The sequence below is a fragment of the Cibotium barometz genome, chromosome 35, assembly GCF_041138505.1.
Source record: "Cibotium barometz isolate CiBa-2024 chromosome 35, ASM4113850v1, whole genome shotgun sequence".
In the NCBI taxonomy this organism is placed as follows: Eukaryota; Viridiplantae; Streptophyta; class Polypodiopsida; order Cyatheales; family Cibotiaceae; genus Cibotium; species Cibotium barometz.
The window spans coordinates 40720551-40746105 of record NC_141080.1 but is presented as its reverse complement, the minus strand read 5'-3'; the positions used below and the strand labels follow the sequence as shown (position 1 = coordinate 40746105).

The 25555-nt window shown below is 43.2% G+C and overlaps 1 protein-coding gene across 5 annotated transcripts in view; it reads right to left on the bottom strand.

Moving 5' to 3' along the window:
* LOC147618445 (uncharacterized) overlaps positions 1 to 25239 on the bottom strand; it is a 31907-nt gene extending 6668 nt beyond the window's left edge. For 3 of the 5 annotated variants that reach the window (XR_015262120.1, XM_086774882.1, XM_086774881.1), the window contains exons 1-3: positions 5469 to 6098; positions 5270 to 5348; positions 4974 to 5025 (exon numbers count right to left, since the gene is read on the bottom strand). Coding sequence is in view for 3 of the 5 variants with exons in the window: in XM_086774882.1 (XP_086631008.1) it covers positions 4974 to 5025; positions 5270 to 5348; positions 5469 to 5688 (351 nt within the window). In the remaining 2 variants the exon portion in view is untranslated. Of the gene's footprint in view, positions 1 to 4973; positions 5026 to 5154; positions 5349 to 5468; positions 6099 to 11393; positions 12986 to 24965 lie in introns of those variants that run through there. The other 2 variants (XR_015262121.1, XM_086774880.1) reach the window with 2 other exon arrangements.
* Positions 25240 to 25555: the final 316 nt, after the last annotated feature.

The following is a 25555-nucleotide window of genomic DNA, read 5'->3' as shown; positions in this document are numbered from 1 at the left end:
CTTCGACATAATTCCAAAATCCTTTACCCATTAGGAAATTGGTCATTCTGAACTTCTAAACATGGAAGTTGTTCTTGCCTAGCTTCTCAGTAATAATCTAGTTGAGCCCGTCATACATGTTAGCTTGCAATAGCTAGAAACCTGCAAACACACAATTTATGTATACAACTTGTAACACAACAGTATCAACGGTACTTTTGCACAACCTATATGTCACACCAAATGAGATCAGAGTCATGTACATACACCCATAATCATCAATACATGTGCTCTCTGTCTGGATAGCGAATAGAAAGAATTCTAAACCCAAACTTCCCAGAAGTGCCCAAAAAGACCTTGTAGTGGCTAAACGAAGGAGGCTGAAGCATGCCCAAAACATGATTTTGGCCGCAAACTTAGTACAAAGGACTACACGCCACACATGCACCTCCACGCCTGAAGACAGCCTCTAAATCAGAGATGTGTAGCTCCCCAAGGGGTATCGTATCTAAACAAGAAGGAAAAGAGACGATGATGCTCTTACATGTGCACCACTTTCTTTGCTTACCACTCTCAACGCCTTAGCTTTAAACTAGACTCTAATACCATGAAAATATCGACGAGGGAGGAGAGAGAGCTTGAGCTCTTGCAAGCACACACACTCACACAATAATAGATAACACACACACAAAAATGAAAATTGAAATCTTCTTTTTCTCTCTACTTAAAAGAGGCCTATAGAAAATAAGTAAAAACCAACATAGGGACGAGTACTATGTGCAAGCGGTCCATAATGTTAATACACTAAGTAGGTGAGCTAGCAAGATATGTATGTCATGACTCGGTGGAGTGAACTATGTAGGAGTAGTCCACCTATAGATTCACTGGCGAAGATCCATTGTGTTGGCTATCAAACGTGCTAGTGATGTACATGAGGAACAAACATCCAACAACTCGTGATTCATGAGTGTCAACTTTGGTTGAGCTTGACATCTCAACAAATGTTACCTACATATTTGCAAGAAACACAATGTGGAGGGATGCATACCCTACTTTACTAACCATTTGCTAGATAGTGCTTGTTAAGAGGCCCAATGACACTTATGTACGTGACACAAGGTAAAATGCTCTCTAATTTTTCAAAGTACTTTTTTCTTAGTTTCATTATTGATGTGTTTTTGTTTAAAAAAAATATTTCGATTTCAAGACGACCCTTTCTTAGTAGTGCACTCCTGAGGAGAAAACTATGAGATACCATATTTGAATGGAGAATCATGTGACCAAGGTCTATGGATGACCATGTGGAAAAAGGCCTACTCATGTATGAATGAGCAAACTATATAGCACATGGGCCTCAATCAAGGTCCATGTGAAAAAAGACACTCATGTATGAATGATCAAACTATAAAGCACATGGCCCTCAATCAAGGTCCATGAAGGGATGTGCATACTATGGAGAACTAGCCATGATGAAGGGCTATATATGGAATGCAAAACATGTAATGACCATGAAGAGAGCACACTAGCATGAAATGCTTAAGAGGTCTTATTCTATGAGATTTTAAGAATTCATTTTACTAATCATTATTTTAAAGTGCACGTGGACAAAGGTAGTGTCATACACAATTAATGATTCTCAACCTTATAATGGTGGACTTGCACTCGGTGTGCCGGATCTTCCTACTAATATAATGAGATTGGTCTTACTTAACATTGTCAATTACTCCTAGACACCTTCACCTTGAGGGCTAGTTGTACTTTCATCATTTAAATGTCTATAGCAGCACCTAGGTGCCTACAACCTTTGGATATGCCATCTTCCTTTTTTCCCTAAAACCTAAATCCTAAATCCCCTAAACATGCCCTTATTAATTGGCAAACATGTGGCATAAACATTGGCTATTTTAAAGAAGCTACTTTGGTTAATAAAAACATATAATAACCTTTATATAGTCATGAAAAATCACATTATCAAAATGTGCAAGAAATCAAAGAAGAGAAAAGCATCAATTTCCTAAAACTCAAATGTAATTAGATCATTGAATCCGAATTGGTGGGGTAATCTAATGCTTGGCATGATACAAGAGTAGAGTTTCCAATTTTAAGACTTTACCAACTCCATAGAATTAGAAATTAGAAATTTTCTCATCATACTCCATCTACTCCATCATAAACAAGTGAAAATTTCAATATAACCTCACCTAGTTTTGCACTAACATGTTTAATAATCAACCTATTCTTACACCCAAAAAAGGTACCAAGTAATAAAGCCATAGGGGATATTGGGTAGCAAGTTGAGATGTTGACTTGAACAAAAGAGGGTGACATAATCAATCAAGGGTTTTAAAATTTCTTTATGATATTTCATCATCATTGCCTTCGAATCTATTTGATTATGGGCAATGTTGACACTTAAGCTTCATGACTACTATGTCATAACCTGGCTATCGTGCTTAGAGCTACTTCTTTCTCTTTCTTCTTAAGACATCCTTCTGAATTCATGCTTTTAAAATGCTCTATTTGTAACTCTGCTCATTAATAGACACTTTTTTTCTTCTTTTTTTTTCTTTTTTTTTCCCGACTGACCTTAAGTCCAAGATCCTCTTGTAGTTACTGATTTTTCACCACCTATAGGTACTTAAGTATTCACCCGCACAGGCGATGCCACCGAGGAAGCACCAAGGGGGGTTTTGAACCGAGAACCTCTTGTTCCTAGGCAAATATCTTCACCACTTGAGCTATCACCTCATCGGCCATTAATATACACTTAGCAATGGCTTCTTGTTTTTGTTCTTCTAGAGGACTCCATGGCAATCACTCCTCTCCAGTTGAGATTTCTCCTATCTACCAATTTATAGATGCATACCTCCTCCTCTCAAGCTAAATAGCCTCATTAAGTACCACAACCTTGCTATAAAAGTTCATATGAAGTAAACTTACGTCACACCTGTCACACCTGATGGTAAGCGTTGGTATATCACGAAGTAAACTTACGTCACGCCTAATGGTAAGCGTTGGTATATCATGAATATTAAGGTCTTCCACCGAATGGAGTTGGGCTTCATGGGCTCCTTGCAGCTACCTCGCCAAGCCTCACTAAAGTATGTGGTGCCTATATCTACTTTGCAAAGTGGAGGTATGGATTTTCTCCATGCTCAAACATAATATCAGGTGTTAATTGGCTTCTCGATTTTGGTTTGCTTCTCTGCATTGCTTCCCCAAGAGTAGACTGATCTTCTTCGATTTGATAAGGCACTCCATTACTCGACGTATAAAACACCTTTAGTAGCAGCCCCCCCACAACCATAATAAGGGTAGCATGACTCTAGACCCTGAATTCTCATCACCTCTTCAGAAAACCTCTTTTGCCACCTTGAGATTCCTTGGTTGGATGGCTACATTCCTCCAAAGGATCCAATTCTCATCTTTCCTCCAATGCTTTGCTTGCTACTAGATGCAGCACGTACTTGTTTCTACTATCGTCATCATTAGTACGAGGAACACACTTGCGACCTATCATAACTGGTCCTTAAGAGGTGAAGACGACGAGTAGAGCAAACCATGCTCGCCACTTGACTACATCTTCCTATCATAACTGGTGCTTAAGAGGTGAAAACAGCTAGTAGAGCACAACCATGCTTGCCACTTGACCAACCTTATCCCATCCCCCTATCATAACTAGTACTTCAGAGGTGAAGACAACTAGTAAAGCACAACCATGCTTGCCACTTGACCAACCCCATCCTCCTCTGAGCCTGCACGCTATCTTGTGGCCCATATTGGGCAAGGAGTCTCACCCTTCACAACACCATTACTCAACCCTCAACTGCTCTATCTAAGGGCTTGGATGACTCAACAGGTAGCTTCGAATCTTCATCTCCACACTCCGACTTCCACCTCTTCTCCTCCTCCTCCTCCTCAACCTTAGTCTTTTAGATGGTTGTTTTCTTTTGTGGACTTTGCCTAAAACACTCTAACTCACTTAAGTCCTTTATTGCCATTAAGACACTTAGATATCTTCATCAGTCAAAATGTCACATATATCCTTGATGTTTTCCTTTACCCAATTAGCTAACCCCATCCATCACTAAATCATTAAGCTATTTTATTAGTGCTTGCAACAACGATGTTGAAAATCATATCAACACAAAGTAGTACATTACAAAAAGTGTGAAGAGTATAGAACTAGTGAAGATCAATTAGCGTATGGTAAGTAATACCGGATAGATTTTTAAATGTCTAGAAATGACTCCTATTAAGCTTATACTGTACCACCTATATACGAGGGCCTTACCATTTGAAAATATAATATTTGGCTATAATTTTTATTTAATAAAAGTGTCACCGTAAGCCTCCCTCCATTTATTTGTACACAATACTAGAGAATCGAATGTGGGGTTTATCAACCATCCTAATTACCAGTAACGTTTGCATTTAGTTTCTTTATTTACCTATGCCAACGTTTAAATAACCTTCATTAACTAACCTTCGTTAAACTTTAAGTTATGTATACCGACCATTAGAGTTAGCTTGTGGCATTTTCGTATTTCACTTCACTTTGCCGTCGTATTTATTAATTCTCACTTTAGGATTGGCGTTAACCAGGTATCTATTTAATCCTTCCTAACCTTTAATCAACTTAGGTGAATCTCCACCAACAATACCTTATGAACCCTAATTATCTTTCATCAGCACCATTTACCTACGGCTCAACTCACCAACAACTCCAACAACTTGAGCTCTTTGGAGTTCCATCCGACTATCAACAAGCTACTATCTAGACTGTAGATCATGGGAAGCAAGGGACGCACATGTGTGTGCATCTCCAAGTAAGCTTGGATGAGGTCGACTGTTACTAGTTTTCCTTTTGACAACCTGACACACAGTAAATATTTCTACCTAAGGCACGGCCCGGTGAGCTTACTATGCTAATTATACATGTTTGACATGCCCATCAACCTCTACCTAACAAAATTAGATGTTTAGAGACGTACCTTTCCATGAAAGCGTTTATTGTCCATAACAGTAGCGCAGGAGGCGGTCGATCTGTTCATTACCAGCAACACAAATTATAAGTTCCAAGGTTAAACTCGAGTCATCAATATTTACATGCAGTTAACAGAAGTGATATCATTTCTAATCAGATCAGCGTTAATCACGACTGCAGATTTGCACCTTCTAGTACACTGATCTAAACGACCTTAAGATGTGTGCTGCAACTCCTCTTCCATGAGTTAATCAAAATGCGATGGATTAAGTTAATGATCACATTCCAAGGTTTACAAATCACTTGCTAATTGTCACCGGTGGCGCGGGATCCCTTGTAGCTGGTTGCCATTGATTCACTTGCGCCAACCTCCTTCTTCGACCTACAGCATACAAGGAAACATTCCATGAAACTTCATCAGCAGTTGATAATGATGGATCCGTGTTACATAAGCAGAACTGAGGGTAGCGTGACTATGAATGAGTTAAGATCAGCGGCCTACCTGAGTTAATCACGCGCGCAACCTTCCTGGCGAGAGAAACCGCGTCGCGATGGATGGCTCTGGCAGCGGCGGTGGTGATAATACAGCGGTGGGGAGGGGGCGGGAGTTGGTGGGAGAAGTCGGTGGGCGGTTTGAACAGACAGCGATGCGACTTGGAAGATGAGAGAGAATCAGAACAAACATCAGACGAAGACGACGGTGAAGTGAAGAAGAGTGCCATGATCGTAATGCAGAGCTTGAGGGAACCAAAAATATGGAGTGGATACTCCTGAGTACTGTATTTGAGCCTACCGCCTTGGACCTTACTCTAACTAGTTTAAGCGATAATTAAAAAATGGCCGCAAAGCCGCGTATTGCGTATTGGGTCATCAGAGTATGCTTGCGCAGGCACCGTGGAAGGGGTTCCTTGCTGCGCACGCAACGCGGCAGCATGCACCAGCTTTAAAAAATTGGGCCTTAGAGCGCGGCCTTGCATGTGTTAGGCTTTGGCAGCAATGCGCATGCGAGTTGAATCTTTTTTTTTTCCAACTACCCTTAGAACCAAGAAGATTCTCCTGTAGTTACACCGTTCTTAGTAAACACATGCTGAGTGCACTTTATTCGATAAAGTTTTTTTTTTGGGGGGGGGGGGGGTTTGAACCCAGGACTTTTGGTCCCAGGCAAATCATCTCATTCCCTAGAGAGAGGGGCGGGAGAGAGCGCTAAAAAGAGGAGAAGAGGGAAAGAGAGAAAAGGGTGGGAAGAGTGAAGAGAGGGAGAGAGAGAATGATATGCATAATAAATACAAAATGTGACGATAGAAAGAGGAGAAGACCAGAGGTGAGATAGAGAGAAGAGGACGAAAAGAGAGAAAGAGATCAAGAAGATCTAATAAAGGAGGGAGAAAAAGAAAAAGATGTCTAATTTTTCTCAAAAACTTAAACGTGTGGTAATTTTTAGTACAAAATCCTTACCCTTCACTCGTCTTGTTCGAGCATTCCCCTTGCCTTTACTTTAAAAAAGTGATGTTGGAGTAGAGCTAGCTCCACCAAGAAGTTCTATGTGTTGCCAAGTTGGTAAGGAATTGGAGCCCCATGGTTGAGGCCACAAGTTCAAATCCTAGCTAGTTACAAATGGTGGGGGTACTTGGGGTAACATAAACCCACCTTCTTTAAACAAAGGAAAGGCTATATTGTATGAATTATAGGACTTCTTTTTTCTCGAGAAATAGATCCTTCTATTAGTTAATGAAAAAATAATCACGATGGGCTAAATACAACCATGAAGGGCTAGATACAACCTCGCCTCATATACAAGGCGGGGATCAAATAATCAAAAGGTGAAGAAAGATGCACTTCCTCTCCAGTTGGCTGCTCTATGAGAAGAAAGCTATCTCATACAGGGGGAGGGGGGGGAGGGAATAACCACACAAGTAGTTTGTAATGCCAAGTGGGATCATCTCCTCTATCGGTGAGAAAAGGGGCTGGCTGCTAGAGCCTCAGGAAAGGTTTGTGCCGCTTCCACATGTGGGCAGAGCCACCTTGCAACTTTCTCCATCCACTGATCGTGGAAGGGATGGATAATGTCGAGCCAAATGCTTTTGATGGACTCCACAAGCCGAGTGTGGGTACCCTCGATGGCTTTATTACATCTAGCTCGCCATATGTACTAGGCTACAACGCCACCCATCTCTAATATGAGCCCGATCTCTAGTGGTCAATAGATGGGGTTGTGACTTAACTAGTAGAAAGAGGGGAAAGACTCTATTGTACAAATTCTAGGACTAAACTATTAGAGAGAGAGGGGAGGGAAGAGAGAAGAGGGAGAGACACAATATATATACGTAGAGAGAGGAGGAGAGAAAGTGTTAGATATCCGTAACGCCACTACGGGCGTTACCACGAGAGGGGACGGCCTCTGGCTCACCACCCAGCCATAGAGGAAGAATGAGGATTGCCCCTCATCCCCCAGGCTATATAGTGTGTGGCCTGCCGTCCACACTAGCCTGGCCGCCCATGACTACGCATGGGCGTCCTCTCCCACTGAACCCCGGATATGGCCATCCGGTCTGCCGCCGTCGGTCACACAGGCATTACAGCCTACGTGACATTACCCCCCCTTAAGAAGAGTTTTCGTCCTTGAAAACAAACTGGGGAAACCTTTTGGAAATTGCACTACGGCGTTCCCAGGTAGCTATCTCCTCATCCCTATCTGTCCATTTAACAAGTACCTCTTGGTACGCTTTATGTCGGGTCTGTCTATCACGATACTGTAGAATCTTTTCAAGTTCATGTGGTATCTTTGGTGGCTCTATCAAGTCCACCAAAATCTCTGGAGAAACTGCGTTCTCTAACCCGTGAACTGATTTCTTCAGTTTATTGACATGGAAGATAGGATGGACTTGAGAACTCTCCGGTAACTCAAGTTTATATGCTACGTCCCCAATCTTCTTAAGGATTTTAAAAGGACCACAATATCTCGGAGAAAGTTTATCACACTTTCCCGTTTTCATGGTTTCTGACTGCGCAGGAACCTTGAGGAATACAAAGTCACCTTCTGCAAAGGTCACCTTTCTTCGTCCTTTATCCGCATAAGTTTTAGCGCGATCCTGAGCGCTACGAATGCTCTCACGTGCGGCTCTGAGCATATCATTCATATCTTCAAGGAAATCCTTGACAGATTGAATCTTCTCCTTTTCTAGGCCTACAGCCATTGGAGATCTCGGCTGGAATCCATACATTAACATGAATGGTGTAAATCCAGTTGCTGAGTGTTTAGAGCTGTTATAGGCAAACTCCAGTAAGGGTAAGTACTCTTCCCAATTAGATTGCTTCTTACTAACATAAGAACGCAACATATCCTCTAGAATTTGGTTAACTCTTTCAGTTTGACCATCAGACTTCGGATGATCTGCCGTACTCATACTCAGAGTAGTATCCAGCTTTTTGAAGACTTCCCTCCAAAAATGACTGTTGAACTTTCTATCTCTATCCAACACTATATCTGCCGGCGGGCAGGCCATATAGCTTGTAGAGATGTTCAATAAAGAGTTTTGCCAACTCTGGCATTTTAACAGTTTTCTTCGTGGCAATAAACTTTGCCATTTTAGTTAACCTGTCCACTACCACCCACACCGAGTCAGTCCCTCGACTCGTCTTGGGTAAACCAGTAATGAAATCCATGGAAATGCTTTCCCATTTCCCTTGAGGAATCTCCAGCAGATGGAGTAGTCCTCCAACCTTAAGACGTTCATGTTTATTGACCTGGCACTTATTGCATTTCAGCACATAAGTTTGGACGTCCTTAAACAAACTAGGCCAATAAAACTGTCTTTTTACTAGTGCATAGGTCTTCTGAATCCCGGGATGACCCGCACTTGGACTATCATGACTTTCTTTAAGAATTTGGGCTCGAAAGTCACCAATAGTTGGTACACATATTCTACCCTTGTAGAGTAAGTACCCGTCGTCAATGGAGTAATTAGCATATTTCTCCCCCCGACGAAGTTTATCACTCCCCTTTGAAGCCGTGGCAGTCAAAGGTGATGAAGGGCCTACGTCAGAACTCTCCGCACCCAGAAGACACGGCTAGTCTCTCCGGACTAACTCTCGCTTCCCTTCCCGTTGCACCTTCGGCCAGTCTCTCCGGACTACCAATACGTGCCAACGAGAGAGGTGGTCGTGTATGAAGAAGTGCGTACGCGTACAGCGCGCCAGACCTCTGTAAAAGATGGATCGTGCTCACATAAACCACGTAGGGACTCCAAGAAATCATTCTTGAAGACTGTGAAACTAAGTTCATTAATCAGTGGCATGCGACTAAGTGCATCTGCCACCATGTTATACTTACCTTTCTGGTAACGTATCTGAAGGTCAAACTCCTGTAGAATCTCCGCCCACCGAGCTTTTCTACCCTTCGGTTCATTTTGACTTGAAAGCCATTTCAGACTTTCATGGTCCATCCGGACCTCAAAAGTGGCACCATATAAATAGTGTCTCCACTTTTTCAGTGCATGAACTATCGCTAGTAACTCTCGCTCGTAAGCCGAGTAGTTACGCTGTGCACGATCTAACTTTTTACTTTCAAATGCAATTGGGCGTCCCCTTTGCATAAGTACGGCCCCAATGGCCTCATTACTCGCATCTGTTTCCAAAACAAACGGCTCATTCGGATCGACAATTGTCAAAACAGGTGCAGCTGCTACGGTCACCTTGAGCTTGTCAAAGCTTTTCTGTTGGGCGTCCCCCCAACTAATGTTTTTTGTTTTTGACCGTTACTGGTTAGTCAACGGGACTGCGATCTTCGCGTAGTCCTTCACATACTGTCGGTAGAACCCCGACATGCCAAGAAAAATCTGCAGTTCCTCGAGATTTTTTGGCGCTGGCCATTTAAGAATAGCCTCTACTTTTTCTGGCTCCATCCGCGTATCATCGGCGGATATAATATGGCCAAGGTAGTGAATTTCTGTTTCAAAAAATTCACATTTGCTTTTCTTTGCAAATAGTTTGTGCTCTCGCAACAACTTGAACACTAGACGCAAATGCTCTATGTGTTTTTTCTGTGTCTTACTGTACACAAGAATATCATCTAGGAAAACTACTACGAATTTTCCTAGATATGGACGTAAAATACTGTCCATCAGCGTCATAAACGTCGCTGGAGCATTGGTTAGCCCAAATGGCATAACCAAAAACTCAAAATGCCCGAAACGGGTCCTAAATGCTGTCTTCGCAACATCTTCTTGTTTAATTCTAACCTGATGATACCCAGATCTCAGGTCTATTTTCGTGAAGTATCTCGATCCATAGAGTTGATCAAACAACTCATCCATGCGTGGCATCGGATACTTGTTCTTAATCGTTATCTGATTAAGAGCCCTATAGTCTATGCACATCCGCATAGATCCGTCTTTCTTCTTTACCAGAAGAATAGGCGATGCCCACGGGGACTTGAACTAGGCCGAATAAAGCCTTTGTTCAAATATTCCGTTAATTGTTTTTCCACCTCCTGTGCCTCGGAGTGGCTTAACCTATAAGCAGGTTTGCTTATAGGTTTTGATCCTGGCATAACTTCGTCCATGGTCTACTTCCCTAGATGGTGGTAAACCATCTCGTAAATCATCAGAAAAAACATCGTGAAATTCCTCTAATAAATTCGTTAAAGTATCTACGTACTTTTTCTTTAATGTCTCATTCACCTTGGATTTTTTCTTGTTTGAATCACATGCATGCCAAACAGGGTTTTCAAACAGTGGGTCTCGTCCAAGGTTATTTTGTTTTTCTTGTTTGTCTACGCAAACATCATTTATCGTTTCATCTACGAAAACAGAATTCAAAAGAGGGTAACAAGCATATACCTCTGCTATCTGGTCTCTGCGGACCGCTGTACACAACTCCATGGAGGAAATAAGTGGTGTGGCAGGGACAGTACGGTCGCCCTGCAGGGTGATGACTCTACCTCCATGCTCAAAACGTAGCGTATTATGTAAGTAATTCTGAGCTAGACTAGGGCCCAAGCCATACAGCCACTCCCTGCCTAGATATACGTCTGCTCTGGCTAAGTGCATGACCTGAAAGTCAAGCAGAGCCTTGTAGTCTTGCATAGATAATGGGACCCCCAATACTACGGTATTCCATACCGTTTTGTCATATCCGTTGGCTAGGCCAACAGTATACTCATGATCACTCCGGGTCTCAGTCAATCCTAACTTCTTGACTAACGAGTAGTTCAAGAAGTTGTGACTAGCTCCATCATCAATAAAAACTGTGACTCTAAGGCCACCTATGGTGCCATACATGCGCACCATGTCATGCGGACCTACAGTAGGCTGCCACATCGCTGGTGTCACTGAACAAGCGTGATTCTCATCACAATGACACACTGTCACCTCTCTGAACTCTGCGGAACTGAGAGGGAGTCTCTGCACTGTATGCAACTGCCTAGAAGATTTACCATCTTTTTTGGGCTCGTTGCCACTCGTGCTGGCTTTAGGCTTTGGACACTCAGCCTTCGTGTGTCCTACTTCATTGCAATTAAAGCAGCGATTTTCCTTTCGCGCTTTAATATATTGCTCTTTCTTTTGGTTTTCGGTTTCTCTTTTTTTCCTGGATGGTCGCGGTTTTTTAGACCAATGACCACCTTGTCCTTCCTGGTCCGTCCTATCCCCTTGTTTGTCACTGCGGAACTCTTTTCTTTTGAGGCATGACCTCCTCTTTTCACTACCCTCGGCCCTGCTAGAACCACCACGCGCACTACGGCGCTTGATGTCATCGAATATCTGTGCATATTGAATTGCCTCTGCTAAGTCTTTAGGCTGTAGGGGTTCTACGTACTCAAGGTAATCATCTTTGAGGCCTCTCTTAAAGCCTCGCAATGTCTAGAATGCATCGATTCCCTTTAGCTTGAGTACTATCTCCCTGTAGTTTGAGATGTACTGAGTTAGGGATTTGTTCTCCATCGAGCACTTGTCCCATAACTCCCAGCTTCTCTCTGCCTCATTAACAGGCAAAAATTCTTTTCGAAACATTGTTTCAAATTCCGTCCAAGTGGCAGGGCGAGTTGTCAAACTCATCCACCACTTGTACGCTTTGCCGGTTAATGAGAGGCTAGCCTCTACGGGCTGTATACGGCTAGGCTACTGTCGCAGCGCGTGTAAATCTGACCACTTTGCTAGAAACATATTGACTGAGTCCTTGTTTCTCTCCTTTTCCTCGCCACCAAAACTAGGCGGCTTTAAGTCTTTTAACAACGACGAAGCTGTTGCTACGGACGGCCCCGCAGGCGCATCGGCCTGTATTCCTGCAACCACTGGCGTGGCTACGCTCACCCGTGCCGCAGGAGCTCGGCTACCACGAGGAGTCGGAGTATTAGCCGAGGCGGCTGTCAGTGCATCTAACCGTGTGGAGATGCTTTGTAGCATCGTGACTAAATCAGCCTGGACTTTACCCATAGTGTTCAATTTGGCATTAAGATATTTAAATAGTCCACTAGAGAGCTCCGTCTCGGTCAGGACATCAGCAGGGTCCAGTAGGTCATAGTCATCGTCGTCATAATCCAAGAGGTCCTCCTCGGTCCCCTCGGCGACGTCAGTGTTCATGTCCTCTGGCTCATCGACCAGAAAGGGGTCATCAGCCAATGCGGCCGCTGCGGGCTCTCGCTGGGTCCTAAGACGGGGTCAATAGACGAGGAGGGCGCTGGCGGATCACGAGTGATCGATAAGCGCACTCCGGACCGAACAACGGTCGGGCGTGTACGGCCTGACAATTCCGTCGGGGTCAAACCCACGACCGAGGACAAGAGACTGGAAAAACCTAGAGAAGTAGAAGGCGGTGGGGACACACTACGCCTAGCAGACATTTTTAATTCTTGCAAAAATAATGCGAGAAGTCGGAAATTACTAAAAAAAAACGCTAATAAAAATGAGCAATGGTGGAGAAAGAATAATAGTCACCCCCCTTTACGGTCGCCTGTCGAATTGTTGTGCGTTGCGGGCCTCTACAAGGATGCTTCCGGGATGCTCCGATCCACGAGAAAAATGCCTGCAACTCATAACAAGAATTTAAATGATTGAGAGGTGCCTTGACGGGATTATTTCATGCGGGAATTATTCTCCTCCCTAGCCGAGAGAGAGGGTTTCCTTGAATTTTCTGATTTTTAATTTTCAAGAAATGAATAATGAAATTTATTTTTTTTAAAAAATAAATGTTTTTTTTCTTTTTTTTTTCTGGCCGTTAGAGGGTTGGCTGGCGTTTGCTGTCCGTCAGTCGCGCCGGCTGTTTGGTGGCCCTTGGCCGCCGCCGCCGTTGGCTGGCTGGCGCCGTCGCCCGCTGGCCGCCCATGGTTGGCCTGGCTGGCTGGCCGCCGCCGCCCATGGTTGGCTGGCTGGCCGCCGCCGCCGCTGGCTGGCTGGCCGCCGGCCTTAGTCATGCTAGAAGACAACGACGACGACGACGCTCCCGTAGTACATCTAATGTGGACAAAACCACCACCAGCCGCGCCGACGCTGTCGCTCTCGTAGTCCCCATTCGTTTGCTGTGCTGCAAGTGGTTTGCACTTCGGAGCTGATTGAGAGAACGTGTGTGTTGCGGTTCAATTGACTGTCCAGAACCTCCTTGGGGCCTTGAATCACAGATAGGAGAGGAGAGCGACTATGGCATATCGCTTGGCCTGTGAGGCTGCGCATTTCTTCAATGTTTCCAGCTTTGCCCTACAGGCGTAAGCATAGGACAGTTGGTGGTTTGCTGCTTGGGGCAAACCACCCCACACCTTGCATAGGACTTTATGCCAAGCACTCCGGCGAATAAGAGGTTTTCGCCGCCCCACCCCCCACACACAGCGTGTGTTTCCAATGTTTTCGTGGGGCTGGTCTGCGCCCCCCCACTTCAACACACGTTCAAATCCTTTTACAGTTTTGCGCAGCATTTCCATTCAACGCAAAAAACAAAAAGAAAACAAACAAATTTTGCTTACCTTGATGCTGTGTGTGACGGGGAGAGAGAATCAGAGAGAGAGAAAGAGTTCTTCCCTTCAAAAGTCTTGGCCCTCCTTCCTCCACACACTCCCTTGTGGAGATAAGGGTGAGGAGATTGTGGATGAAAACCATCGAGTGGGCTCCGGTCTCCCGTTCATGTGCGGACTCGCACGATCCCTTCGAACCATGCTCTGATACCAGTGTTAGATATCCGTAACGCCGCTACGGGCGTTACCACGAGAGGGGACGGCCTTTGGCTCACCACCCAGCCATAGAGGAAGAATGAGGATTGCCCCTCATCCCCCAGGCTATATAGTGTGTGGCCTGCCGTCCACACTAGCCTGGCCGCCCATGACTACGCATGGACGTCCTCTCTCCCACTGAACCCCGGATATGGCCATCTGGTCTGCCGCCGCCGTCGGTCACACAGGCATTACAGCCTACGTTGTCGTGCCATGGCACGTCTATGATGTGAAACCGTGCATGTGAGGCCATCAAATACACATCCAGATGCATGGGGTTAAGTGCCATGACGAGTTATTATATGATGCCATGTACATATGTTCATATTGTATACGAGGTTCAATAAGACAAGCTGAGGCTGAGTCAGATTTAGGAGTTTTTTGTATATGAGTATGGAGGATGATGTTTTTGCTGTTACTCAGAGCCCATGGGCAAGTTAGAAGTATCCAGTTATATATGATGGCATGAGGGCATACCAATGCACAAAGGAATGCATTTATGAAGGCATGAAGAAATACTTGAATGGGCAATTGGGGATTCTATAAATCACATGGGCCGATATGATGATTTATAAACTATGAAGGTGTTAAGAGAAATGGAGATTTAATGAACATCACAGTGCCGAAGAGTTCATTGAATGTTGGGGAAATGTGGAGATAGAAAACTGCACTTGGACTTCATGGATCATCATGTAGAGGTACATGTATCTTATGTATATTTAATGCGGAGAGTGGAGATAGGAAACATGGAGCTTGTAAGCATGTCTTCATAGGTGTGAGAATGCTTTGGGAATCTCGTGTTTGTGCCAAGGCTAAGGTTATGCCTTGCAACCTTAGTGCTAAGGTTAAAACAAAGCATATTTGGGATTTTTCTAGAAAGCATGGAAGCGAAATGCGCAGCTTTTTTTAAATGGCATGTATAGCTGGAAAAAGGTGGTGGGGGGGGGGGGGGGGGGGGGGCGCCGAGTTCTCCGCGGGAAAAATAGAAAAGGCACCGGAGGCAAACGGCGGCGAACCAGAGGGGAAGGAAATTTTCTGCAGAGTGAATGAACAGCGTCCATTCGACCAGAAGGTTTGGTTTCATGCAGTGAGCGACTGTGTATGGTGTGTTGGGGCTCGAAATAAAGAGCAAAGTTGCCTCTACCTTATGATATGCTTACTACAAATTCACAATCCCAACCATCCGCCGGCTGTACGCTGCTTGCAGCGAAGCGTGGAATGATTTTTTTTTAAAAGAAATTCGAATAATTCGCTTTCCCCGCCATCAGATAAGTAAAGCTTTATGGATAAAATCTTTTTATATTTTCCTACCTACCTCTTGTAAAAAAAAAAAAACGATGCAAACAAACCTTCAAAGGTTTTGTTAAAAAAGTAAAAGGTGGATTTTGATATGAAGTTATGTGAGGAATTTCCCTCAAGTGACATGGAATCAAAGAGTCAGAAATACAGCAACGACTCTAGTGAGAATTGATTTTGATTCTATCCTAGTGGAACTAAATGCAGGCCATGGATTTCTTTTAAAATCATATGAATATGTTAAAGCTATGCCATGTATCGTTTTGTGTTTGTGAGTTGTTGGAATTTTAAGCCAGATTTTCAGGTGATAAAGAACATTATGAGATGTTGGGAATGGTGACACTGGTTGTAATGGATGTAACTGGCCACATGTATATTGGAAAAATGGGAAGGCTTTGTTATGCCCACATGTGAATGGTTCAAAGGATTTCATGCAATTCTGTGCAATCATCGGGATGAATTCAAGGATGTATTGAGGTGAATCGACACATGTATTTGTCATTGGAAATAGTGATGTTCAATACTCCTTGGGAAATTTTGTGCGTGAGTTTCCTTGTTAGGTTTGGCACCAATTCTCACAGCTAGAAGTCTCGTACTTTCTTGGCTACTCCGCACACATCACGACAGCTTTTTGGTGAACCCGACGTGAAACTGCTGGGGTGAGAGTGTGGTGAAATATACAGGGAAGCTATGGCTGAGAATTCTGAGGGTCAGGGGGTTCATTTTGACCCCGGAGTTATGCAGATGTTTCAAATGTTTACCATGTACATGCAACAGCAACAAGCTGCTGAGAGGGGACAGATTTCCACGACCAAGGCATTACAATCAATTGTGAAAAAGGTGGATCAATTTGATGGGAAGGACATTACAAAATACCTGCGTAATTATATAAAGGAGATGGAGCTAAACAGGGTGAGTGAGGAGGATATGGTTCGAAGTTTCGAGCTGGTATGCGTTCCTGAAATAAGAGAGCGCATAAAAGGATTGCAGACAGCACAGGGTGGCAGAAATTGGGAAGAGTTCAAGCTTGCTTTAAAGGATGAATACTTCATGGAGGATTCTGAGCGAGTGACCAAACGAACTTTCTTGGAATGGGTCATAAAATCTAAAATGGGAATTTCTGCCACAGAATTGCTAAGAGAGTTTGAGAAGCGTTATGCCCAGTTGTCAAGGATAGAGCGTGCAACTTTGGATAGAGAAAAAACAGAGCTCTTCTTGCAAGCAGCTGGGAAAGATCTCCAGGAGAAATTGGAAATCCTCCTTGAGGATAAGAATACAGAGCAAGGATTAAAGAGTGATTGGAATGATGTTGAGGATGCAGTTACTATGTTAGCAAAGCGGCAGCGGAGGAGGGATAAAATGGTGATGGGCTCTGCAACCCCCATAACTGCTGTCACCCCTGAGAATCTATCCAAACCAGCTGCTACAATTCCAAAGATAGATGGGCCGATGGATGAGCTTATCAAGGGTATGCGTGACTTAAAATTGAAGATGTCCAGGATTGAAGAAAAAGGTCTACCATTGGGGCAGGCTTCTATGCAAAGGCCTCAAAGCAAAGAAGGGTTTACATATAGATGCATATGGTGTGATGACCCAGAGCATGCAAAGAAGGATTGTACCAGCTATAAAGAAGCTCTTAAAAATCAACTTGTGTTCTTCAAAGATGGGAAAATCCATCTTACAGAGACTGGTCTTCCATTGAGTACAAACTTTGGGAAAGGAGGGATGAAAAAGCTGGTAGAGGATATGGCTGCTAGTCATGCCATTTCTATGGTTGAGGCAGCAACCTATGGATTAAAGGTTGGTCAACTAAAGCAGGGATTTGAGAATGATGAGGATTATGAGAATGAGAATTTTTGGCCATCAACAATGGAATTAATTGCATCAAAGAAAGTGTCAAAGCAAGCTTTGCATGAGGCAGGTGATTGTATACGTCTTGAGACTGGCTGGGAGGAGCCTGTGGATTCTTTATCCATTCATGCCTATATTGCCAAATGCCAAAATAATGAGGCACAGGTAGAGGAGAAACGTAAAAGGGAAAATGAGGAAGGAGGGCCATCAAAAAGAGTTACACGTGGAAGTGAAAAGAAGGATCCTGGGCCATCACATATGCCTCCACAGCATAGCAGACCTCCACATGATGTTTCAATGGAAGAAGTGCCAGCAAAAATGAAGGAGAAGAGTAAAGGGAAAAGTCCACTCTACAAGCTTCAATCTGATATTGAAGTTGCAACAGATCTCAAAAAGGTGCTTGAAGAGAGAATTCTAAACAGCAGGGTGGAATTCACACTAGGGGAAGTCTTGGGGATTGCAAAGAAAGAATTTCATGATGAGATAATTGATATTATACGAAGAAAAAGGCAGTCCATAATTGAATCTATTCCATCACAAGGGGAGGCAAGCACTTCCAAGACTCATAGAGTACAGGTACAGAAAAAGGAAGAGAGAGAAAATGTGGTGGAATGTAATCACTCTGCTGATGGGGCACGACAAGTGCGCTTTGTGGAAGAGGATGAAGAAAAAGAAGTTCTTACAAAGAGTCATTACTCCAGGAGCCATTGGGCAAGAGCAACCACACAGAAACCCTTGTCAAGATAGGTGATTTGGAAGAGCCATATGTCGCTCTAATTGATCATGGGTCTGAAATAAATCTTATGGCTAAAAATCTCTACAACAAATGTAAGTGGCCAATGAATGTGGATCATGGGTGGATGATTAAAGCAGCCAATAACTCATCTGGAGAGCTTTATGCAGCATGTCCAAATGTAAGGGTAACTATAGGGAATGTGAAGGATGATCAGAATTTCTTTGTTCAGGAGATGTCATCGTATCCCCTCATTCTTGGGCAACCCTACATTACAGCTGTAAGGATGGAAACAAAGGTTTTGGATGATGGTTCGGCTTATGCAAGAATAAGGAGTAAAGATGGCAAAAAAGCTGTTCAGTTTTTGACAGTTTGCATTAATCATGAAAGGAATCGTGAATCTCTTCGGGCACAGTCACTCCCAAAGATAAACAGAGAGTTCATGAATTACAGGGAGATGAGGGATTTTGGCCAGGTGCCATTGTAAAGCGGGATTCCAATGGTACAAGGGGAAATGAGTTCTCGCAGGACTCAATCAATGTAAATAGTTTTTCAGCAAATTTTCAGGGATTCTCCAGCTATGGGTCACTGGTTTTTGTAAAAAGCAAGGATTTAAAGCGTGGCATGCAAAAACATATACAAAATGAACAAAAAAGTTTTGAGCAGTGTGGTCTTTTGGAGAAGAATGAGTTTATTTCAGGGGTGCTTGATGAGGTGTCATTTATAGATACTATGGATGTGCTTTTTGATATGGGAAGAGCATGCTTACAGGGTGGAAATGAAATGATAAAGGTGTCATCTGTGGAGATGTATGATATAATCCAGGAATTTGAGGGGGTGGAATGTAAAAACATGAATTGTGAGATGGATGCTCATGTTGATACAAAGTACAAAACGGTTGCAAAGAAGGTGAAACCAGTTGCCTTGCCCTTGCCACCGGGAAGCAAGGAGAAGATAGATGAAGCTTCTATGCAGCCAAATCTTAGAGATCCGAAGAAAATTGGGCATAAATTTACTCAAGAAACTCTGAAAGAGCTGAAGATTGGTGAGAAGGATTTTCTATTGCCAGTTGAAAGGGAATGCTTTGAGGAGATGCTTGTAAAACATGGGAAAGCTTTTGCCTTTCAGCCGCATGAGATAGGTTGTGTTGATCCAAGTGTAACAGCACCAATGGTGATCTTTACTGTTCCACATGTGCCCTGGAACCTGCGGCCAATTCCAGTACCAAAGGCTCTCTTGCCAAAGTTGATGGAATTACTAAAGGAAAAGATCAGGATGGGAATCTTGGAGCCTTCATGTGCCCCATATTCCAACAGATGGTTTACTGTACCAAAGAAAAATGGGACATTGCGCTTTATTCAAGACATGCAACCTGTAAACAAAGTCACAATCAGGAATGTGGGAGTAGGTCCAATTGTGGATGAGTTTGCAGAAGCATTTGCAGGGAAAGCTATATACTCTATGGGTGATCTGTATTCGGGATATGATCAGTTCCAGCTGGATATGCAAAGCAGGGACTTGACCACAATGAGAACTCCTTTGGGATTAGTAAGGATGTGTACCTTACCACAGGGAGCCACTAACTCAGTGGCACATATGATGAATGGAATGAATAAAGTCTTACGAGACTTCATACCACAAAAAACTATGCCATTTTTGGATGATGTGCCAATAAAGGGCTGTGATGAGAAAGACAAAGATGAGGATTTGGATTCAAAAGGGTGCCGCAAGTTTGTGGCAAATCATATAAAGGATTGTGACATGATTCTATCCAGGCTTGAAGAAGTGAATCTTACTTTATCTGGGCTGAAATCAGTGTTTGGGGTTGGTGAAGTGCTAATAGTGAGACATCTTTGTAGTACTAGTGGACGTCGTCCTTGTCCAGCCAAGATAGATGCAATACAAAGAATGAAGGAAATATGCATTAATGTTACAGAGCTGAGGAGATTTCTTGGAGCATGCGTCTTTTATGTTATTTGGATCCCACATTATGCACATGTAGAGCAGATCCTCTTTATCAGCTTTTGAGGAAAAATCAAAAATTTTTGTGGAGTGCAGTACATATTAAAGCTATGCGGAAGCTGAAACATTTGCTCCAATCATCACCCACTTTGAGAAAGGCAGATTATGAGTGTGGCAGGCCTGTGATTGTTACAGTTGATACCAGTCCTACTGGGATAGGATGGACAGTAGGGCAAGATGATGAGGATGATCATAGGTATGTAATTAGATTTGGAGCAAAGGTATTAAGCTTTCGGCAACGAAAGTATCCACAGATCAAGAGAGAATTATGGGGGATAGTCATTGCTCTAAAATGTGAAAAAGAATATCTTATTGGGGCATCTGTACTAGTGGAAACTGATTGCTTGCCACTTCTTGGGATGATAGCAAGTTGTACCACTCCAGATATTGCTATGCTTAGGTGGATTGCTTATATCAAGTCACTAAATCCTGAGTTTGAGCATATTGCGGGAAAAGATAATCCAGTTTTGCAGATATGCTATCAAGAGCCAGGTATGACGATGAGAAAGAGATGATTAGTGACATTGATTATGTGGGTACAAAGTTCTATACTACAGCATATGCAAAAGGGGATCATATTTGCCTATCAAATGCACTTGAGTCTTTTATTGAAGAAATATATGAAGGAGATTGGTTGCTTATTGGTCAATATTTGAGTACTCTGACAAGGCAAGAAAATTGGTCTGACTCAGAATTTAAGAGGATCCGCAGAAAAGCATATGGTTACTTTCTAAAGGATGGGTATCTCTGGAAGCATCCTAAACAGAGGAATGCTATGCCGCCACAGAGAGTCATATGTGATAAAGAGACTCAAGGAAAGCTTTTGAAAGAATTCCATGAGAGTCTCTGGGCTGGGCATAGAAGTGTGTGGGCCACCTTTACCAAAATAAAGGAAAAATATTGGTGGAGAGGAATGTACAAGGATATTTCCCAATATGTGGAAACATGCATAGTATGCCAAATGTACTCAAATGTGCGGCATCGTGATGGCTTGCAACCAACCTACCCACCTGCCATGCACTACAAATGGGTAGTGGATCTAGTTACAATGCCTTTGGGAATTTGGCAGATGCGGTATATAGCACTTGCAAGAGAAGATTTGACAAATCAGGTAGAAGGGCGTGCTCTTAGAACAAAGAGTACGGAAACAGTATGCAAATTTCTCTTGGAAGATGTGATCTGTCGATATGGTTGTGTTGGGAAAATAACAGCTGATAGAGGTGAGCTAGATGTTGAAGAAGCAAGGGAATTCTTCTCTAGAATTGGTATCAAACTGTCTCTAACATGTGCTTACAATCCTGAGGGCAATGGGAAAAGTGAGCGAGGACATCCTCCAATCATTAAAGCTTTGGCTAAGGCATGCAGAGAAAGGACGAGAGAGTGGCCAAAGCTGCTACCATATGCCTTGTGGGCTGACCGTACAACTCATAGCTTAGTGATGTGACAGGATACATGCCTGCAGAATTAATGTATGGTCAGAAGCCAGTGATGCCAGTTGAAGAAGTAATTCTAACTTGGAATGTATTGCCCTGGGTGGAAGGATTGAGCAGAGATGACCTCCTTGCATTGCGAATAAGACAGTTGGAGAGGAGGCCTGAAGATGTAGAGCTTGCTAAAGCTCGCTTGAAAGATGCAAGGCTGAAAAATAAAGAAAGATTTGATAGTAGACACAGACTCCGGCCAAAACCTATTGAAGAAGGTGATTGGGTTCTAATGTATGATAGTAGCCTTGACAACCAATTCACTGTTCAAAGAAAATTTGCAAAAAGATGGTTTGGCCCTTACATTGTCAAGCATGTGCATGGAAATGCCACGTATACTCTGTGTGAGCTTGATGGAACAGAAGTAAAGAATCTTGTGGCTGGCAAAAGAATCAAGATATTTAAAAGAAGGCATGATGGTGATCCTTTTGATTCACAAGAGATTCAGGATGAGAAGCTTGACAGTGGTAGTATGGATATGATTGAAGAGGAAGAGGATAATCTTCCTGGAACTGCAGAAGATGAAGACGACATCCAGTTATATGTGGACCTTGATGATGATTTGGCACATACCAGAGGATGTGCAGGTTTAGAGGGGGTGGATGTCGTGCCATGGCACGTCTATGATGTGAAACCGTGCATGTGAGGCCATCAAATACACATCCAGATGCATGGGGTTAAGTGCCATGACGAGTTATTATATGATGCCATGTACATATGTTCATATTGTATATGAGGTTCAATAAGACAAGCTAAGGCTGAGTCAGACTTAGGAGTTTTTTGTATATGAGTATGGAGGATGATGTTTTTGCTGTTACTCAGAGCCCATGGGCAAGTTAGAAGTATCCAGTTATATATGATGGCATGAGGGCATACCAATGCACAAAGGAATGCATTTATGAAGGCATGAAGAAATACTTGAATGGGCAATTGGGGATTCTATAAATCACATGGGCCGATATGATGATTTATAAACTATGAAGGTGTTAAGAGAAATGGAGATTTAATGAACATCACAGTGCCGAAGAGTTCATTGAATGTTGGGGAAATGTGGAGATAGAAAACTGCACTTGGACTTCATGGATCATCATGTAGAGGTACATGTATCTTATGTATATTTAATGCGGAGAGTGGAGATAGGAAACATGGAGCTTGTAAGCATGTCTTCATAGGTGTGAGAATGCTTTGGGGAATCTCGTGTTTGTGCCAAGGCTAAGGTTATGCCTTGCAACCTTAGTGCTAAGGTTAAAACAAAGCATATTTGGGATTTTTCTAGAAAGCATGGAAGCGAAATGCGCAGCTTTTTTTAAATGGCATGTATAGCTGGAAAAAGGTGGTGGGGGGGGTTGAGGGGCGCCGAGTTCTCCGCGGAAAAAATAGAAAAGGCACCGGAGGCAAACGGCGGCGAACCAGAGGGGAAGGAAATTTTCTGCAGAGTGAATGAACAGCGTCCATTCGACCAGAAGGTTTGGTTTCATGCAGTGAGCGACTGTGTATGGTGTGTTGGGGCTCGAAATAAAGAGCAAAGTTGCCTCTACCTTATGATATGCTTACTACAAATTCACAATCCCAACCATCCGCCGGCTGTACGCTGCTTGCAGCGAAGCGTGGAATGATTTTTTTTTAAAAGAAATTCGAATAATTCGCTTTCCCCGCCATCAGATAAGTAAAGCTTTATGGATAAAATCTTTTTATATTTTCCTACCTACCTCTTGTAAAAAAAAAAAACGATGCAAACAAACCTTCAAAGGTTTTGTTAAAAAAGTAAAAGGTGGATTTTGATATGAAGTTATGTGAGGAATTTCCCTCAAGTGACATGGAATCAAAGAGTCAGAAATACAGCAACGACTCTAGTGAGAATTGATTTTGATTCTATCCTAGTGGAACTAAATGCAGGCCATGGATTTCTTTTAAAATCATATGAATATGTTAAAGCTATGCCATGTATCGTTTTGTGTTTGTGAGTTGTTGGAATTTTAAGCCAGATTTTTCAGGTGATAAAGAACATTATGAGATGTTGGGAATGGTGACACTGGTTGTAATGGATGTAACTGGCCACATGTATATTGGAAAAATGGGAAGGCTTTGTTATGCCCACATGTGAATGGTTCAAAGGATTTCATGCAATTCTGTGCAATCATCGGGATGAATTCAAGGATGTATTGAGGTGAATCGACACATGTATTTGTCATTGGAAATAGTGATGTTCAATACTCCTTGGGAAATTTTGTGCGTGAGTTTCCTTGTTAGGTTTGGCACCAACTCTCACAGCTAGAAGTCTCGTACTTTCCTGGCTACTCCGCACACATCACGACAACGTGACAGAAAGTGAGGAAGGTGATGTATATGTAGAGAGAGAGGGAGAAGGTGAAGAGCAAGAAGAAGAAGAAATAGAATTAATAAGAAGAAGAAAGAGTTAATAATAAGAAGAACAAGGAAAGAGAGTTTAAAAATAGAGGAGGAAATAAAATGAAGTTCCTTATATCGCAATACGACTTTACGCGTGTGCCATGTTGGAGAAGTCTACATGCAATGAATAAAGAGAGCATAAGAAAACACGTAGAAAACACATGAGCTCCACAGCATCGAGCAACATCAAAGCCAAAGCAGATACGCAGATTCGCTTCCTCTCTTGTTTTCAATTGAAGGCCAAAACTACAGAGAACGGCATGATTAAACATGACCACGCCAGAACTTCAGAAAACACCGGACGAATATAGATTAAACATCATGGTCACACTCACCTCAGATCTGCATTCAATTCGCGTTTCCAATAAAGCCGATAATGATAGAACCACTATAATGTGTTTTATAGAAAAATAGAAAAATTGGGACAGAGCCCTGAGAAGCACAAAGGAAAACATTCCTCAGTAAGGTCTCCTGCCTTGGTTACGATCGCTTCACCGTTGTAACAGGTTATAAGGCACGGATCAGGTCGGGAGACAAGGCGCGGCATTCGTATATTAATAACACCTGCTTCGCCGAACTGTGGCGGAGCTAACACCGGCCTCTTAAACATAGCAAAGGCTGTACTCGCCCTGATTTCTCCGCTTAGAGAGTAGCTGTCGCAGAGCAACTCCTGTGTGTGTGAAGACTTCAGGTTAGCGGCCGTTGGCGTGCAGCAGACCGCTTTGTTATCCCCATGATTTGAAAACCGCCTTCATTAGCAAAGGCCAGCCTACGAGCTCCTAGTTTGGCACCTCAACGTCTCGCTCCTTTCTCTGACGCATCAAAAACCCTAAGCTGCAGTTCCTCCCAACTGCTCACAATGCTATCATCTAGCTGTTGATCATGTTCACACAAGTAGCCTCGCTTAACACTCAGCACTTGTGTGTCGCTCCTATGAGATTAAAAAGTATCCAAGTCATACTCTGCAGGACGAGTAGTTTTGCGAAACAACATAAAGAGTGGCAGAGATCATACCTTATAAGAGAGCGAGAATTCGTGTTTACGAGTGCGAGAGATATTGAGTGGGGTAGAAAATGTTTCAGAGGACTACTGCCTTACAGATTGCGTAGAAGAACTTTCAGCTCGTCGTGTGTGTGAGAGGAACTTTCAGCTCGTCGTGTGTGTGAGAGGAAGAGATCGAGAGAGATATCTATATATATATAGAGAGAGAGAGAGAGAGAGAGAGAGAGAGAGAGAGAGAAACAGAGTGTGAGATCAATGGATCAGTTGGAGAAGTTTCAGATCGGACTTGTAATTACTGACTTATGATCAGTAGAAGAAGTATTAGATCAGACTTGTAATTCCAGCCTTACAAAGTAGTTGATGATGAGAATTCAGTGGTGCCCAAAGACTTGAACACATTACGCAACCTGCAACCAGCTTTTGTCAATTGAATGATTATTGATTTTTCTGGCCCACTGCCAGAAAGGCGTGGACTGGAGTGCCGTGGACGAACGTCTTTCTGGCATGGACTGGAGTGCCGCGGACGCACGTCTACCTGTACGCAACTCGTCGGCATCGTGGTGGGGACGTGGGCACTGGGCAGCGAGGACTCAGGTCACAGG